General features: G+C 44.9%; 1 protein-coding gene and 1 pseudogene across 1 annotated transcript; both read left to right on the top strand.

The window, feature by feature from the left end:
- The first annotated feature begins 1,864 nt into the window (after positions 1 to 1,864).
- On the top strand, positions 1,865 to 5,092 carry LOC119364560 (pentatricopeptide repeat-containing protein At3g63370, chloroplastic-like). The gene has a single exon (XM_037630044.1). It carries the CDS (start codon positions 1,906 to 1,908, stop codon positions 4,732 to 4,734), a length of 2,829 nt encoding a protein of 942 aa, XP_037485941.1. The 5' UTR covers positions 1,865 to 1,905; the 3' UTR covers positions 4,735 to 5,092.
- A 2,135-nt stretch (positions 5,093 to 7,227) lies between these two features.
- On the top strand, positions 7,228 to 16,722 carry LOC119360971 (annotated as a pseudogene).
- Positions 16,723 to 19,836: the final 3,114 nt, after the last annotated feature.

The raw sequence follows: 19,836 nt of genomic DNA, 5'->3' as shown, positions 1-19,836 counted from the left end.
AGTTTGGGACCCGTTGCCGTGCACGCTCGTCGAGTGCTCCCTGAAGGTTCTCCAGTCGAGTGCGCTCAGCCAGGTTGGCCAAGCGCGCATCCTCTAAGGCGCGAGCCTCAGGGATTTCTCCAACGATAGGAGTGTGAAGTGCATCCATGTTCCGGCGGCGAAGTTCTTCCCTCTGCAGCGAATTGAGGGGCTCGGGGAGGTATTCCTCATGGGCGTGCGACGGATTGCCTCCGCCGTTACCTCCCTCGGCACCGGGAAAGCCGGGGGGACCATGTGGTCCATTGACCATCAGGACCTCCGCCGCTGGATCACTGCTGTCGCACTCGGATGCAGTCTCTGCGGAGCCAGTCGATAGGTCGAACAGGCCGTAGAGAGATTCGTCGAGCTCGATTGCCGCGACTTGGGAGGTGGTCGACTGGCGAGCCACCGCGTGCCTCATCCACCGCTGAAGCCTCGACCGACCGGAGCGTTTGCGCCGGCGGGAAGCTGGGAGGAAGAATGACACAAAAACCGGTCAATACTGGGTCGACGGTTGCCGCAGGAGGACGCCGCGAACGCACGCGCGAAAGTGCGTCGCTCCGCGGACTGGGAGCGCGTCGACGTCGAGCGGAGCCTCCTGAAGCCAGGCAGAGTCGTCGGCGACGAACGTGAGCGCGCCGAGACGGATCTCGCGGCCCTCAACCAAAACTCCGCCTGAAATCATGATGAAGGAGATCGGAAAAAGTTTGCAACTTCTCCAATAAGTCGCTAAGACACCTGCCCCACGGTGGGCGCCAACTGTCTTGGTTCTAAGTCTGACAGTAGTGTAGGGGGGTACTAAGGGAGAGGCAAGATCCTAGCAATGGAGTAGTTGTACACGCAAGAGTTTTACGAGTTTAGGCCCTTCTCGGAGGAAGTAACAGCCCTACGTCTCGGAGCCCGGAGGCGGTCGACTGGATTATATGCGTGTGAGTTACAGGGGTGCGAACCCTTTACACTGAGGAGGGGGTGGCTTATATAGAGTTCGCCAGACCCCTCCAGCCCTCAGTTATGCAGGGTTTAAAGTACATTAAGACCGGGGGTTACTGGTAACGCCCACATAAGGTGCTATGAAGACCATAAAGGCTACTTAATGACAGACCGTTGCGTGCAGAGTGACTTTAGATCTCCTGGCCGTCGAGTGGTTAGCTCCATGGTCGAGTGGTTAGCTCCGCGGTCGAGTGTCCCAGAGTCTGTCGAGTGGATCACCTTTGGGTCGACTGACAGGTAGTTTTTTCTAGAGATGTCCTAGGGTAGGGTAATTTAGACAGGTCCATGACCCTACCCTAGGTATATAGCTTCATCAGGCGACGCCATGCACACGTCCATGCCTCGGCAGCGCCGCATCGTTTTCCAAAAAGCATGACGTGATGGGGGAGAAAGGAGCAGCAGGGCCGGTGGTGCGGCGCCATGCACACGTTCACGCCGAGACTGCACATAACATATATTAGATAAAAGGCTATAAAGAAAGGAGGAGGGTGAAGAAGATCTAGTCAATATGCCCATGTGGCTGTTTTTTTCCAACACAACCCGACGGGTGGGTCCGAACAGTTAGTGCCCTCAGCAAAGCGCTTAACGTTTACTGACAGCGTATCTTTGCCGGTGTAAATTTTTCGATGCGGTGAGAAGTGCACCGATTTCTAAAGTGATGGTTTCTGCTAATTACGCCACAAATACGATGGTTCTGTGCTTTTTACTTCATCGTCTACATCTAAAAGCACATTTTTGCTATGAAAAATTTAGTACAAAAGCATCTAGAAAATTCTAGCACCCGCACTTTTATCCCCCCTTTTGAAGATTTAATCGAAATTGTAATCCACACCACTCTTTCGTGATGACACTGACATGAGCGTTCGGCTCGGAAGAGCCTCCAAGCCCACGGCTGCCATGGCCACGACCGTGCTCTCCCTCCCACCAAGCCAAATCCCCTACAAAAAGTTCTCACCCACTCTACCCGCCACCTCGTCTCCAGACCACACCTCCTTGAAGCAGCTATGCAAGGAAGGCAACCTGCGGCAAGCCCTTCGACTGCTCACCGCCGGAGCGCCGGGCCGCCCCCCTTCCCAGTACCACTACGGCTTGGTCCTTGACCTCGTCGCGGCCAAGAAGGCGGCCGCGCAGGGCGCCCAGGTCCATGCGCATGCCGTGGCCACCGGTTCTTTGGATGGCGACGACGGGTTCCTCGCGACCAAGCTGCTCTTCATGTATGGCAAGTGCGGGCGCGTCGAGGACGCACGCCGCCTGTTCGACGGAATGTCTGCCCGGACAGTCTTCTCCTGGAACGCCCTTATCGGGGCGTACCTGTTGTCGGGGAGCGCTAGTGAAGCCTTGGGTGTGTACAGGGGGATGCGGTGGTCTGCGGCAACGGGGGTGGCGCCTGATGGGTGCACGCTCGCTTCGGTGCTCAAGGCGTGTGGGATGGAGGGGCATGGTCGTTGCGGGCGGGAGGTGCACGGGCTGGCGGTTAAGCACAGGCTTGATAGCAGCACCCTTGTGGCCAATGCGCTCATTGCGATGTATGCCAAGTGTGGCATTCTAGATTCTGCGTTGCAGGTGTTTGAGCGTCTGCAAGGCGGGAGGGATGCCGCGTCGTGGAATTCGGTGATATCAGGTTGTCTGCAGAACGGGATGTTCTTGAAAGCTTTGGACTTGTTTCGAGGGATGCAGAGGGCTAGTTTAAGTATGAATTCTTACACAACCGTCGGGGTGCTACAGATCTGTACAGAGTTAGCCCAGCTGAATCTTGGCAGGGAGGTACATGCTGCAATTTTGAAGTGTGGCAGTGAGGTTAATATCCAGCACAATGCTTTGCTTGTTATGTACACAAAATGTGGCCATGTGTACAGCGCTCTTAGAGTATTCCGTGAGATTAATGAGAAAGACTACATTTCATGGAACTCGATGCTGTCCTGTTATGTCCAAAACAGTTTGTATGCCGAGGCCATCAAATTTATTGCTGAAATGTTTCAAGGTGGTTTTCAGCCTGACAATGCTTGTATTGTGAGCTTGTGTTCTGCAGTGGGCCACTTAGGCTGGTTAATCAATGGCAGAGAGGTTCATGCATATGCTATAAAGAAGTTGCTGGATACAGATACGCAGGTTGGAAATACATTGATGGACATGTACATGAAGTGTCAGTACACAGAGTACTCTACCCATGTATTTGAAAGGATGAGGATTAAAGACCACATATCATGGACTACAATTATTACTTGTTATGCTCGGAGTTCCCAGCATTTTGAGGCACTGGAAAAGTTTAGAGAAGCGCGGAAAGAGGGCATTAAGGTAGATCCCATGATGACCGGAAGTATTATAGAAGCATGCAGTGGTTTGAAAACAAGTTTGCTGGCAAAGCAACTGCATTCGTTTGCTATTAGAAATGATTTGCTTGATTTAGTACTGAAGAACAGAATCCTAGATATATATGGGCAGTGTGGAGAGGTTTACCATTCACTTAGAATGTTTGAAACAGTAGAGGAAAAAGATATTGTCACATGGACCAGTATGATAAACTGTTACGCAAACAGCGGGCTGTTAAATGAAGCTGTTGCCTTGTTTGCAGAGATGCAAAATACAGATATTCAACCTGATTCTGTAGCACTAGTAAGTATTCTCGGGGCTGTAGCTGATTTGTCATCCTTGGCAAAAGGGAAGGAAGTTCATGGCTTTCTCATCAGAAGGAATTTTCTTATGGAAGGTGCCACGGTTAGTTCCCTGGTAGACATGTATTCTGGTTGCGGAAGCATGAGCAATGCTCTCAAAGTATTTAATGGAGCGAAATGTAAAGACGTAGTTCTCTGGACAGCGATGATTAATGCAGCTGGGATGCATGGTTATGGCAAGCAAGCTATAGATCTTTTCAAGAGAATGGTAGAAACTGGTGTTGCTCCTGATCATGTTTCATTTCTCGCTCTTCTATATGCCTGTAGTCATTCAAAGCTTGTCGATGAGGGAAAATGTTATCTAGATATGATGGAGACCATGTACAGGTTAGAACCATGGCAGGAACACTATGCTTGTGTGGTTGATCTTCTTGGCCGCTCAGGCAAGACCGAGGATGCGTACGAGTTCATCAAGTCTATGCCTTTGGAACCAAAATCGGTGGTGTGGTGCGCACTCCTTGGGGCATGCCGTATACACAAGACCCACGAGCTCGCTATGGTTGCAGCCGATAAGCTTCTTGAGTTGGAACCAGATAACCCAGGTAATTATGTCCTTGTATCAAACATTTTCGCTGAGATGGGCAAGTGGAGCAATGCCAAGGAGGTCAGAGCCAAGATTTCAGAACGTGGGTTGAGGAAAGACCCGGCCTGCAGCTGGATTGAGATTGGAAACAACGTCCACACCTTCACCGCAAGGGATCATACGCACAGAGACGCAGAGAGAATCCACCTCAAACTCGCCGAAATAACAGAAAAACTGAGAAAAGAAGGTGGGTACATTGAGGATACAAGGTTTGTTCTGCATGACGTTAGTGAAGAAGAGAAGGTGGATGTTCTGCACAGGCACAGCGAGAGGCTCGCGATCGCATTCGGTTTGATCAGCACACACCCAGGTACGCCTCTAAGGATAACCAAGAACCTCAGAGTTTGTGGCGACTGCCATGAGTTCACCAAGCTAGCGTCGAAGCTGTTCGAGAGGGAAATCGTGGTCCGTGACGCCAACAGATTCCACCATTTCAGAGCTGGATCTTGTTCCTGTGGCGACTTCTGGTGAATGGTTCTCCCTTCATGAAACTTAGTAGATGGATTGTTTGCTCTTGTTCATAAACACATGAGATTTCTAAGACCAGTGTATCAAGGAGAAGGGCTAGGTAGGGTTCAGAGGTTGGCTGATAGTGAATGAAAACACTACTTAAATTACGAAATATACAACCATGACATCTTATCATTGTTTGTATAGTCAAACAACGATGGAGAGGCAACAGTATTAACATAGCTTGTAATGATTTTCTCCCTTTTCTCTGGATTGAGTAAGTGAGTTGTCAGCATCCGAAGACTGACCAATTTCTGGTAGGCGATGGTATTCTTGACTACAGTTCACCTGGGAGTCCAGGAAATGATGATTATTTATCTAGTGATGACGTACTGTCACTAATTTGTGTATAGCTAATTCATGTAGTACGTCAATCACTTGAAAACAACAAATCAGTGCTACAAAAATACACAGAGCGAAGCCAAGTAAACATGTTGATCACATTTATTTTCCGTACGCGTGTATCAGCACCGCAAGAAAACCATTTCTAGATTTACGGTATCCATTCAGATTCAGAGATTGTGACATGCAAATTTACAGTCTTTTCAGACCAAGAGCGATCGTTAATATGCATGTCTATTATTGTCCAGTATGAATTCCTTCATTTACTATGCACATCAATACCAAGCATGCCTAGGCTCAGTTGTACTCCCTCCATCCGGAAATATTTGTCATCAAAATAGATAAAAGGGGATGTGTCCGTCCGAAAATATTTGTCATCAAAATGGATAAAAGGGGGTGTACTTCTAGATACATCCCTTTTTATCTATTTTGATGACAAGTATTTCCGGACGGAGGGAGTACAACTGAAACCGAGCGGGGTGGGTATGCTCGCTTCCCGGCGCCAGCATCCAGGTATCTAGTCCTCTCATGAGACATGAGCCCTGCACGGCAAGTTGTGTGAGTTCCTCGTGTTAACACAAAAGCAATCTGAGTGGTCTCACTTGTTCATCCTGTTCTTTTAGAAATATGGTACATGCACTTATATTCATTATTTTTTTTGACAAAAGGTGAATTTAATTGGTTTAAAGTGAAGCATCAAGAAGATACAAACACACAAAAAAAATATTCAATGTCTGTATCACTTACATTCACTATACGAAGACATGTTTTTTGGCCGGAGCTACGGCGGGCTTACGCCGGCCTGAACCATTCTCATTATCATAATTAGGACTGAGATACAAACACAATGGTTACACAAGTGTAGCACCCAACACACACAAGAGGAAATAAGGAACAACAAGAAAGAACCAGGAAACAAGCTACAACAAGCAACTGACACCAAGAAACTTAGCAACCATCAACACTAGGCGAACCGAGAAGAGCGGGAGCTAGCTTTGTTGGATCAGTTGAAAGGAGACTCGGTGCCGAGAAGACGTAGAGAAGAAGTCACCTGCTGCCCTGCGATCACTGACACCTTGAAGAGCTAGGAAGTCGCAGCTACCATCGAAGGCCATCTCATTGCCTAGCCACGTCGCGACAGAGAGAGCCACAGACCGTGCCGAAGGGCAATGCTCCGCCGAGACAGCTCATGCACCTCCTCTAGGCCACACCATGGCCACAATCACAATTAGAGGGAGCCAGAGCACTATGCAAAGCAACGAAACCCCACGCGCCGTCGAAGGGCACCGAACACCCAGACCTCACCACCGCCACGAGCTCCCAAGAGAGGTCAACCGACAGCACCAGGATGACCAAGGCACCAGCCGCCGCCACAGATTACTTCCATCGCCACCATCGAACATTCCAACTACCCAACAACCTCTACTACCCAGACATCAAGCAACCAACAACAGATTCCGTGGCTCCAAAAACCGACGCCCCCAAGGGGGAGAATGACATCGAGATGCCATCGTTGTCCGATCCAATGAAGGATCTAAGGGCGTGTTTGGTTGCCCGCATCGAGCCCACCCAGGCCCGCGCGGGAAGGGAGAGGCCTGTTTGGTTGCCTGGTTTTCCTGTTGGGCATGCATCGCACGCTTCTCAAAGCAGCCCAGAGCCTGGCTCGCTCGAAACCCTCGGATTGGCAGTTTCTCGCGAGCCAGGCTGAGTGATGCGCGAGGTCGCACAGGCGGGAGCGAGGCGAGGGCGAGGGGGATGGCGCGAGATGGAAATCTGGCGCACCGTCCCGGCGCCAAATTAGCCTCACCCCCTTTTCACTCGCTCACCCATAGCCACTGCCCCCTTTCTTTGCTACTGCCTCACCACCGGCGGTGGCTGCGATTTCAGATCAGCGCTATAGGCGGCGGTGGAAGAGGCGACGACGTTTGCGGCGGATCTGGTGCTTCCCTTGCTGTTGGCCACCGTCTGGTCGACCTAGTATGTGCCATGGCTCCCCCTACGCCGTCCTCGTCTCCGATGCCAGTAAGCAGCACCCCCTCCTCCCCTTTGTTAGCTCAGTGGTTAGGCCGTTAAGCTAGGTGTAGAATCGATTTCCCACTCAACGAACCGTCGATGTCGACTAGGTTATGGACGCACGGGAGGCTGATAATCCAAGCAGCAGCACTGATTAGTGTGATTCAGGCATGGGTCATGTTCATGCACCAGAGAGTTGTTCGTCGTGCTGGGAGACCTTTGATCCGCTATGGTCCATTGTTTCCCCGGGAACATGAGAGGATCCAAAATCTGAACTAGATCTACAACTGCAATGACGTCGAGGCTCTGTGGATGCTTAGAATGAAAAGAGCACAATTTGCCAAGCTTGTCGAGACCTTCAAGAGTAGGGGTCTGTTACAAGATAGCATCAACACCAGTGTCAAAGAGTGATACGTCTCCAACGTATCTACTTTTCCAAACACTTTTGCCCTTGTTTTGGACTCTAATTTGCATGATTTGAATGAAACTAACCCGGACTGACGTTGTTTTCAGCAGAACTACCATGAGTTGTTTTATCTGAGAAAAGAAAAGTTCTCGGAATGTCCTGGAAATCCACGGAGGCACTTTTTGGAATTAATAAGAATTTTTGGCGAAAGAATTAATGCCAGGGGGCCCACAGCCTGTCCACGAGACAGGGGGCGCCCCCCTAGGGCGCGGCCTCCTATCTCGTGGGCCCCCTGGACCTCCTCCGACCTCAACTCCAACTCCATATATTCCGTCTCGGGGAGAAAAAAATCAGAGAGAAAGTTTCATCGCGTTTTACGACACGGAGCCGCCGCCAAGCCCTAATCTCTCTCGGGAGGGTTGATTTGGAGTCCGTTCGGGGCTCCGGAGAGGGGGATTTGTCGCCGTCGTCATCATCAACCATCCTCCATCACCAATTTCATGATGTTCACCGCCGTGCGTGAGTAATTCCATCGTAGGCTTGCTGGACGGTGATGGGTTGGATGAGATTTACCATGTAATTAAGTTAGTTTTGTTAGGATTTGATCCCTAGTATCCACTATGTTCTGAGATTCATGTTGCTATGACTTTGCTATGCTTAATGCTTGTCACTAGGGCCTGAGTGCCATGATTTCAGATCTGAACCTATTATGTTTTCATCAATATATGTGTGTTCTTGATCCTATCTTGCAAGTCTATAGTCACCTATTATGTGTTATGATCCGACAACCCCGAAGTGACAATAATCAGGATACTTCTCGGTGATGACCATAGTTTGAGGAGTTCATGTATTCACCATGTGTTAATGCTTTGGTCCGGTTCTCTATTAAAAGGAGGCCTTAATATCCCTTAATTTCCGTAAGGACCCCGCTGCAACGGGAGGGTAGGACAAAAGATGTCATGCAAGTTCTTTTCCATAAGCACGTATGACTATTTACGGAATACATGCCTACATTACATTGATGAATTGGGGTTAGTTCTATATCAGCCTATATTATAACTATTGCATGAGGAATCGCATCGGCATAGTTATCCATCACTGATCCATTGCCTACGAGCTTTTCATATATTGTTCTTCACTTATTTACTTTTCCGTTGCTACTATTACAAGTACTACAAAAACCCAAAAACATTTATATTTACTATTGCTATCTTTACCTTTATTATCATACTACTTTGCTACTAAATACTTTGCTGCAGATACTAGGTTATCCAGGTGTGGTTGAATTGACAACTCAGCTGCTAATACTCAAGAATATTCTTTGGCTCCCCTTGTGCCGAATCAATAAATTTGGGTTGTACTTCACCCTCGAAAGCTGTTGCGATCCCCTACACTTGTGGGTTATCAAGACTAATTTCTGGCGCCGTTGCCGGGGAGCATAGCTCTATTCTCTGAGTCACTTGGGATTTATATCTGTTGATCACTATGAAGAACTTGAAAGACGCTAAGACCAAGATTTTGCCCTCAACTACGAGGGAAGGTAAGGAGCTGCCATCTAGCTCTGCACTAGATTCTCCTTCCGTTATTAGTAGGCTTGCGACACCTAAACCTGCTGCTGCTATAAATTCTGATGTGTTGCATGTTATTGATGATGCCACTTCTGCTATGCATGGTGAAACTACTTCTGTGTGTGATACTACTTTGCCATTAGGTGAATTTCTAGATGAACAACTTGCTAGAGTTAGGGGGAATGAAAATATTGAAGAACCTATTTTGATGATAGTGATGATGAACGTTCCCCCAATGATTATGTATTACCTGTTGTTCCTAAGGGTTATGTTATGAATGAAGCAGCTGCTATGGAAATTCTTGCTTGCAATGACAGAAATGATCTTAAGAAATTATTAGCTAAATGGAAGCAGCAGTCTCTTAATGCTAGAATGAAAACCGATCCTGCTTTTGCTACTTCACCTATCTGTGTTACTGATAAGGATTATGAATTCTCTATTGATCCCGATATTATTACTTTAGTTGAATCTGATCCTTTTTATGGCCTTGAATCTGAAACTGTTGTGGCACATCTTACCAAGTTGAATGATATAGCCACCCTGTTTACTCATGATGAGAAGTCTCGCTATTTATATATCCTTAAGATATTTCCATTCTCATTAAAGGGTGATGCTAAGACTTGGTATAATTCTCTTGCTCCTCGCTGTGTGCGTAGTCCCCAGGATATGATTTATTACTTCTCTGCTAAATATTTCCCTGCTCATAAGAAACAAGCTGCCTTGCGGGAAATATATAATTTTGTGCAAATCAAAGAAGAGAGTCTCCCACAAGCTTGGGGGAGGCTTCTCCGGTTACTTAATGCTTTGCCTGATCATCCTCTTAAGAAAAATGAAATACTTGATATCTTTTATAATGGACTAACCGATGCTTCCAAGGACTACTTGGATAGTTGTGCTGGTTGTGTTTTCAGGGAAAGAACAGTCGACGAAGCTGAAATATTATTGAATAATATGTTGACTAATGAAAATAATTGGACTCTTCCTGAGCCAGTTCCTGAAGTAATTCCTGAACCAATTGAGCTAACTCCTAAGTTTGTTCCTAAACCCACTCCAAAGAAGAGAGGTGTTTTATTTCTCAGTCCTGAAGATATGCAAGAGGCAAAGAAGTCAATGAAAGAAAAGGTATTAAAGCTGAAGATGTTAAGAATTTACCACCTATTGGAGAAATACATGGTCTTAATTTACCGCCTGAAGAACCACATTGTCTTGATAACCCGACACAGGTAGTAAAGGTAAATTCTCTCTATAGATATGATAAAGTTGAAATACCCTCTACTAAATTTCATAGCTCATGTTTAGATGAATTTGATGACTTTATGGCTAGACAAGAAAGTTTTAATGCTTATGTCGGTAGAGAGTTAAAGAATAATGCTTTCGAGATAGGACGCGTAGGTGATAATCTGGCTATAGTTAAAGATGAACTTCACCGCGTTAGTAAATATGCTTCTATGGTTGCTACTCAAGCTGAGCAAGTACTCAAAGCTCAAAATGATTTGCTTGATGAATTGAATAATAAAAATGACTTTGCCGTTAGAGTGGCTACTAGAACTGGTAGACTCAGGAACCTTTGTATCCTGAAGGCCACCCTAAGAGAATCGAGCAAATTCTCAAAGAAATAATTTAGAGGCACCTAGTTCTTCTAAGAAGAAGAAAAAGAAAAACGATAGAACGTTGCATGCTTCTAGTGAACCTGCTGTAGACACACGTGAGAATCCCAATGATATCTCTATCTCTGATGCTGAAACACAATCAGGTGATGAACATGAACCTAGTGATAATGTTAATGATAATTTTCATGTTGATGCTCAACCTAGCAAAAACAATGATGTAGAGATTGAACCTGCTGTTGATCTTGATAACCCACAATCAAAGAATCAACGTTATGATAAGAGAGACTTTGTTGCCAGGAAGCACGGGAAAGAAAGAGAACCATGGGTTCAGAAACCCATGCCCTTTCCTCCTAAACCATCCAAGTCAAAGGATGATGAGGATTTTGAGCGCTTTGCTGAAATGATTAGACCTAGTTTCTTACGTATGCGCTTAACTGATATGCTTAAAGTAAATCCTTATGCTAAGTATATGAAGGATATCATTACAAATAAAAGAAAGATACCGGAAGCTGAAATTTCCACCATGCTTGCTAATTACACTTTTAAGGGTGGAATACCAAAGAAACTTGGAGATCCGGGTGTGCCAACTATACCATTCTCCATTAAAAGAAATTATGTTAGAACTGCTTTATGTGATCTTGGAGCCGGTGTTAGTGTTATGCCTCTCTCTTTATATCGTAGACTTGAATTAAATAAGTTGACACCTACTGAAATATCTTTGCAAATGGCTTATAAATCAACTGCTATACATGTCGGTATTTGTGAGGATGTGCCTGTTGTGGTTGCAAATGTCACTATCTTAACGGACTTTATTATTCTTGATATTCCCGAGGACGATAGTATGTCTATTATCCTTGGTAGACCTTTTCTTAATACTCCAGGGGCTGTTATTGATTGCAACAAAGGCAATGTCACTTTTCATGTTAATGGCAATGAGCATACGGTACACTTTCCGAGGAAACAATCTCAAGTTCATAGCATCAATTCTATTGAAAAAGTTCCAACTATCATTTTTGGAGATTTTGAATTTCCTCTTCCTACTGTCAAGAAAAAAATGATATTCTTATTGTTGGGGATTTTCATATCCCGTTGAGGTAACTTAGTGTTATTCGAAATTTCTCCGGTTCCGTGTTATTCGGAATGAGTTTGTTAACAAGATTTGATCAACCTTGTTAGCGGGTTCATTTTGATGATGACGAGATGGATGAAACTAGAAGGCACAACCTTTTGTACCCTCATTTTAGTTTCTGTTATTTAGATTAAATAAAGCAAAATTAGTATTATCCGTCTATTTTCTGAATTATCCGTGCATTAAAAAATAGTCCAAAAATAAAAGTGCTCCAAATGCCCTGCAAATTTGGTATGATTTTTTCTGGAATATTTGAGGATTTTAGGCACTGGAAACACTGCAGGAGGGGCAAGCACCAGGCCACGAGAGAGGAGGGTGCCCCCCCTGTAGGGTGCTCCCCCCTATCTCGTGGGCCCCTGGTGGCTCCCCTCCACTTATGCCAGCTCGCCAACACGCTGCTGCTCAGGAGGCGGTAGCCTCTGCATCTCAGTACTACCCCAATTTCACTTATGGATATTAGCCAGGCGGTCCTTGGTATTAAACCAACTTAGGCCAAAAGCCTAAGCTTGGGGGAGTACGTATTTCTCATCGACTTTACATTCATGTTCACACACTAGTCATCGGTGCTCATACTCTTTCATTTTATTATCCATGCTAGTTTAAATTTCTTTTTCTAGTTTTCTTTTTTTGTGTTTGATAAACCTTAAGAAAAACCAAAAAATTAGTTAGTTTAATTTCCTTGCCTGTAGTAGGAGTTTAAATGAAAACGCAAAAAGATTTCTCGTTCTTCTTTTACTTGTTGGGAGCTTTCCTGCGTAAATAGTTTTCTTTTCTTTTCTTTCCTTTGGGGGTCGATAAGACCATATTGAAAATGCTTAGTGGATCTTATATGCATGATTTTTTATTTAATTTAGAGCCCATATTACTTGTCTTCTCTCTTGAGTTGAATGCTTGCAGATTCCAGCTTAGTCCAATGCACGTACACTCTTATTATTATACACATCGTTCGGTCGTGCGAGTGAAAGGCAATAATGATGATACATGATGGACTTATTGGGATGAGAAAAGCTGGTATGAACTCGACCTCTCTTTTTTTGTAAATATGATGAGTTCATCGTTCCCGAGTCAGCTATTATGAAGAAAACATATTTGCAATGACATTTAGAGATTATAGTTACTTGTGCCATGTTTGATTAGCTATGAGTTATAATGGTTTACCTTGCGTGCCAACATGCTATTAGAATGATTATGATGTGATATGATGGGATGATATCCTCCTTTGAATGAATTGAGTGACTCGACTTGTCACATGTTCACGCATGTAGTTGAATCAAATCAACATAGCCTTCGCGATATTTATGTTCATGGTGGATTATATCCTACTCATGCTTGTACTCGGTGTGAATTAATTTTAATGATTTGCTTACAACTGTTGTCGCTCTCTCAGTTGGTCGCTTCCCAGTCTTTTGCTAGCCTTCACCTGTACTAAGCGGGAATACTGCTTGTGCATCCAAACTCCTTAAACCCCAAAGTTGTTCCATATGAGTCCACTATACCTACCTATATGCGGTATCTACCTGCCGTTCCAAGTAAATTTGTATGTGCCAAACTCCAAACCCTCAAATGAAATTCTGTTTTGTATGCTCGAGCAGCTCATGTTACAACTAGGGCTGCCTATGTCTTCCATGCTAGGTGGGTTATTCTCAAGAGGAGTGGACTCCGCTCCTCATTCACGAGAAAGGGCCGGTAACCAGGATGCCCAGTCCCATGATCCAAAAAGATCAAAGCAAATCAAATAATTAAACAAAACTCCCCCAGGGCTGTTGTATGTTGGAGGCACTCGTTGTTTCGAGCAAGCCATGGATTGATGCTTGTTGGTGGTTGGGGGAGTATAAACCTTAACCATTCTGTTTGGGAACTACCTATAATGCATTTAGTATGGAAGACACATCCATCTCATAGATGTTGCGTTGACAGCAAAAGTATGCCGCTCAAAATGTTATTCAATCTCTATTTTAAAATCGAGCTCTAGCACCTCTACAAATCTCTACTTCCCTCTGTGAAGGGCCTATCTATTTACTTTTTATGTTGAGTCATCACCCTTCTTATTAAAAGCACCCGCTGGAGAGCACACTGTCATTTGCATTCATTATTACTGGTTTATATTGGGTATGACTTGACTGGTTCTCTTTTACCATGAATTACAATGTTTAGTTAGTCCTTGATCTTTAAAGGTGCTCTGCATTTATGTTTTGCGGTCTCAGAAAGGGCTAGCGAGATACCATTTTGTTATATCATGTTATGATTATTTTGAGAAAGTGTTGTCATCCGAGTTTTATTATTATGGCTCGCTAGCTGATTATGCTATTGATGTGAGTAATTGTGAGACCTATGTGTTATTGTGAGTATGGTTAGTTCATAATATTTGTTGAAACTTGAATGCTGGCTTTTCATGTTACAACAACAAGAGCAAACAGAGTTTGTAAAAGTTTTTCTTTATCACTTTCAGTTTATCAACTGAATTGCTTCAGGACAAGCAAAGGTTTAAGCTTGGGGGAGTTGATACGTCTCCAACGTATCTACTTTTCCAAACACTTTTGCCCTTGTTTTGGACTCTAATTTGCATGATTTGAATGAAACTAACCCAGACTGACACTGTTTTCAGCAAAACTACCATGATGTTCTTTTATGTGTAGAAAAGAAAAGTTCTCGGAATGTCCTGGAAATCCATGGAGGCACTTTTTGGAATTAATAAGAATTTTTGGCGAAAGAATTAATGCCAGGGGGCCCACAGTCTGTCCACGAGACAGCCCCCCCCCCTAGGGTGCGGCCTCCTATCTCGTGGGCCCCCTGGACCCCCTCCGACCTCAACTCCAACTCCTTATATTCTGTCCCGGGAGAAAAAAATCAGAGAGAAAGTTTCATCGCGTTTTATGACACGGAGCCGCTGCCAAGCCCTAATCTCTCTCAGGAGGGCTGATCTGGAGTCCGTCCGGGGCTCCGGACAGGGGGATTCGTCGCCGTCGTCATCATCAATCATCCTCCATCACCAATTTCATGATGCTCACCACCGTGCGTGAGTAATTCCATCGTAGGCTTGCTGGACGGTGATGGGTTGGATGAGATTTACCATGTAATCAAGTTAGTTTTGTTAGGGTTTGATCCCTAGTATCCACTATGTTCTGAGATTGATGTTGCTATGACTTTGCTATGCTTAATGCTTGTCACTAGGGCCCGAGTGCCATGATTTCATATCTGAACCTATTATGTTTTCATCAATATATGTGTGTTCTTGATCCTATCTTGCAAGTCTATAGTCACCTATTATGTGTTATGATCCGACAACCCCGAAGTGACAATAATCGGGATACTTCTAGGTGATGACCATAGTTTGAGGAGTTCATGTATTCACCATGTGTTAATGCTTTGGTCCGGTTCTTTATTAAAAGGAGGCCTTAATATCCCTTAGTTTTCGTAAGGATCCCGCTGCAACGGGAGGGTAGGACAAAAGATGTCATGCAAGTTCTTTTCCATAAGCACGTATGACTATTTACGGAATACATGCCTACATTACATTGATGAATTGGAGCTAGTTCTATATCACCCTATGTTATACCTATTGCATGAGGAATCGCATCCGGCATAATTATCCATCACTGATCCATTGCCTACGAGCTTTTCATATATTGTTCTTCGCTTATTTACTTTTCCGTTGCTACTGTTACAACTACTACAAAACCCCCAAAACATTTATCTTTACTGTTGCTACTGTTAGCTTTATTATCATACTACTTTGCTACTAAATACTTTGTTGCAGATACTAAGTTATCTAGGTGTGGTTGAATTGACAACTCAGCTGCTAATACTCAAGAATATTCTTTGGCTCCCCTTGTGTCGAATCAATAAATTTGGGTTGTACTTCACCCTCGAAAGCTGTTGCGATCCCCTACACTTGTGGGTTATCAAAGAGCAAGTGGACATGTTCCTCCATGTTGTTGGCCATAATCAGAGGTTCAGGGTCATTCACAACACGTTCAGGAGATCAATGGAGACCATCTCTAGGTACTTCAAGCAGGTGCTTTTTGCTGTTGGGGAGCTTAAAGGAGAGATGATCAGGAGACCATCTGGCCAGACTCCACCCAAGATTCGCGGAAGCCCAAGATGGTATCCATACTTCAAGGTGAGCATTGACAATATACACTTTTCATGGCTTGATATGCTTGTATTGTTCAAGTTCAGCACTAACACAGGCTAGTGATGCCATTTTCAGGATTGCATTGGGGCAATATATGGTACTCATGTCACTGCCGGAGTTCCTAGGTCATAGTCTGCAGCATACAGGGGGAGGAAGCACTACACAAGCCAAAATGTGCTTGCTGCTGTTGACTTTGATCTGAAGTTCACATATGTGCTGGCTGGCTGGGAGGGGTCAGCGCATGATGCAAACATTCTCACTGACAGCATGAGTCGACCTGATGGGATCAACATCCCCGGCGGCAAGTTCTACCTTGGAGATGCTGGCTATGCATGTCGGCCGGGTATTCTTCCACCCTTCAGGAAAACAAGGTACCATCTCAACGAGTTCTCTGGTAGGAACTTTCCTAGGACTGCACAGGAGCTATTAATCTCAGACACTTCAGCCTTAGAGTAACTGTTGAGAGGGCATTTGGAGCTCTGAAGAATAGGTTTAAGATCCTGGATCAGAAGCCATTCCACCCATACTCCACTCAAGTTAAGCTAGTTCTTGCTTGTTACATTCTACATAACTGGATCCTCCAGTGGGGCTTTGATGAACACGTGCCTGAGGAGGAAGAGGTCGAGCCTGACAATGTTTTCAGCTCTAGTCATGGTGTGGAGGCATTTGACAATGACGCTTGGAAGAACAAAAGGTTGGAGTGGGCAGAGACAATGTGGCTTAACAGAGGTCAGTGCAGGATTTGAAGAAGAGGAAGAAGAAGAAGCAGCAGCAGAAGCACAAAAGAAGAGGAAGAAGAAGCGGCAGCAGCAGAAGCAGAAGCGGAAGATGAGAGGAAGATGAAGCAGCAACACCGATGAATTATCCCCTATTTAGCCAATGGCTCTTAATAATGTGAACTGTCATTTGATTGTAGTTAGGATGAACTGTCATTTGTTTAACTAGCTGGCACTATGTTCAGATTGTGTGTGGTAAGGTCACCACTAGTTAGAAGTGGTGACAATATCTTATGCATGTTTCAACCAAACACCATGTCATATGTGCACCTAATGCAATGCGGGCAACCAAACGCCGGGTCAAAAATGGTTGTCTCATGCAACTAGGGGCATGCAGACAACCAAACTATGTGCATCTGGTTTTTTGGCCTGCATCCCCTCAAACCGGCTCAATAGAGCCAGACTCGCCGGGCCAGGCTGAATCGGCAATGTAACCAAACACGCCCTAAGGCTTTCTCCCTATCTTAGTATAAGGATCTCATCTGAGACATCTGCGTCCTGATATGTTCCTACGTAGCAAGGAATGTTTCATCAACAGGTTCACTCTGCGGACAATTATGTATTAAGTCGAACAAAATCACTGCTGGTTTGCTCAGATTTATTTGCTCTCGTATATAAAGGGATGCAGACGTCGTTGCGTCCAACGCGTGCCGAAGCGGCAACCCACATGACGTGATCACTTCCCTAAACAGAATCTAAACAACTTTGACAGGAGGACACTCGACCTACTGAATGTACGTGACCCTCATGACCTGGTTAGCTACAACACGTAGCAAAGGAAGTTTTCGTCAACACATCACTATGCGAACAAATAAGTATCAAGTCGAACGAAACCGCCGCTGGTCTTCTCATCCATCGATAGGCTTATCTCTAGCAGACCCCGTATAAAGCCGACCCATAAAATACATTTACGGTTTGCGGAAAACCGGATTTGTGGGCCAGCGCGAGCAGTGGCCGAGTATACACCGCATGTTAGAATCGATGAAGCATTCTTACTCTTTCGAAGGAGACCCGCGTGTGTGTATATATATTGAGGCAGAAATCCTTGCCGTGGAGTACAAGAGAAGAGAGGACCGATCCGGTCATTACGGAGAGGAGGAGATAGAATCAGATACGAGAGAAGATAGTTGGGATTACATGACGTGAATCGCTCACACTCTAACACCCTCCCTTAATTTAAACTATCCTATGTTGAGATTTCTCTTGAACTCTTCAAAAAATTTGACCGGCAAGGCTTTAGTGAACCCATCTGCTATTTGATCCTTGGATGGAATAAACCTTATATCCAACTTCTTCTCTGCCACTCTTTCTCGAACAAAATGAAAATCAATTTCAATGTGTTTTCGTTCTACCATGAAACACTAGATTAGCAGAAAGACAGGTGGCTCCCAAATTATCACACCATAAACATGAAACACGATGTGACTTAATTCCCAACTCCTTGAGTAACGATTCTACCCAAATAATTTCAGCAGTTGCATTTGCCAATGACTTGTACTCGACTTCGTTACTCGACCTTGACATTGTGGCTTGTTTACTGGCACTCCAAGAAATAAGGTTTGAACCAAAAAATATTGCAAATCCTCCAGTTGATTTTCTGTCATCACTACATCCTGCCCAGTCAGCATTAGAGAAGACACTGACAAGTGTAGAACTAGAACGCCTGAACTGAAGTCCCAAGTTCACAGTATGTTTAATATATCGTACAATCCTTTTGACAGATGTCCAATGAGTGGAGGTAGGGGCATGCAGATATTGACAAACCTTGTTTACAGCAAATGAGATGTCTGGTCGTGTTAAAGTCAAGTACTGTAGGGCTCCAACAACACTTCTATATTTTGTACTCTCCTCTTCATTAAGTGGTTCTCCCTCGTATGCTGAAAGTTGTTCTGAAGAAGACAACGGTGTAGGTGAAGGTTTGCAATCCTTCATTCCCATACGAGTTAGAAGTTCAGTGGCATATTTTTCTTGATTCAACACTATGCCATCTTGAACCTTTTTACTTCAATGGACCTTGGTGATCTTCACTTCTTAGGCTCCATCCACTGGAAACTGCAATGGCTAGCATAAGTCTTATGGTAGCAGCTTTTACGACGGGACTAAAAGTATCCTCATAATCAATACCATAGCATTGCTTAAAACCTTTTGCAACTAAACGTGCCTTTGAAAGTGCGTTATATCGACTAGAGGGGGGGGGTGAATAGGAGATTTTTATGAATTCTTCACTGAGGAATTTGCCGGTGAGGAAATTCCTTAGCGAAGAACTACTAGCAGCGGAATAAGTACTCAGAAGTAAGCATAACAGGATACAGACATGGTCATCATGATGAAATGAAGACAAGCACAGAGTACAGGAAGCGTAAACACAGGATACCACAAGATGAAGACAAACAGACTGAAGAAATTGAGCCGAGGAAATTGAGAAAGTCTTCAATCAAAGTCTTGAAACACAGATATGAACAATCACTCAACACAATAATGAGAAAATGAAAGGGTTGAGGAAATAGAACCAGTAAGGTTGGTGAAGACAATGATTTGGTAGACCAGTTCCAACTGTTGTCTCAGTTGTACATCTGGTTGGAGCGGCTGAGTATTTAAACTCGAGGACACACAGTCCCGGACACCCAGTCGCTGAGCATGCAGCTCAGGACACCAAGTCCTCACCATATTCTCCTTGAACTAAGGTCACACGGACCTCGTCCAATCACTTGTGGTAAGTCTTCAGGCGACTTCCAAACCTTCACAGACTCGGTCACCCGGCGATCCACAATTCCTCTTGGATGCTCTAGACCATGACGCCTAACCATCTGGAAGAAGCACAGTCTTCAAAGGTAACAAGCGTCGGATCCACGTAGGATCAATCTCTTCAGTGATGCTCAATCATTTTGGGGTTTGTAGGTGTTTGGGTTTGGGTTTTTCCTCACTCAATGATTTTCGCTCAAAGTCCTCGGAGGATGGGTTGCTCTCAAATGACAAGTGTCAGTTTCTCTCGAAGCAGCCAACCAGCTAGTGGTTGTAGGGGCGGCTATTTATAGCCTAGGGAGCAGCCCTACATGATAAGACATAAATGCCCTTGTCTGATAT

The sequence above is a fragment of the Triticum dicoccoides genome, chromosome 2B (genome assembly GCF_002162155.2).
Source record: "Triticum dicoccoides isolate Atlit2015 ecotype Zavitan chromosome 2B, WEW_v2.0, whole genome shotgun sequence".
NCBI classification, from domain to species: domain Eukaryota; kingdom Viridiplantae; phylum Streptophyta; class Magnoliopsida; order Poales; family Poaceae; genus Triticum; species Triticum dicoccoides.
This window is presented reverse-complemented; position numbering and strand designations above follow the sequence as displayed.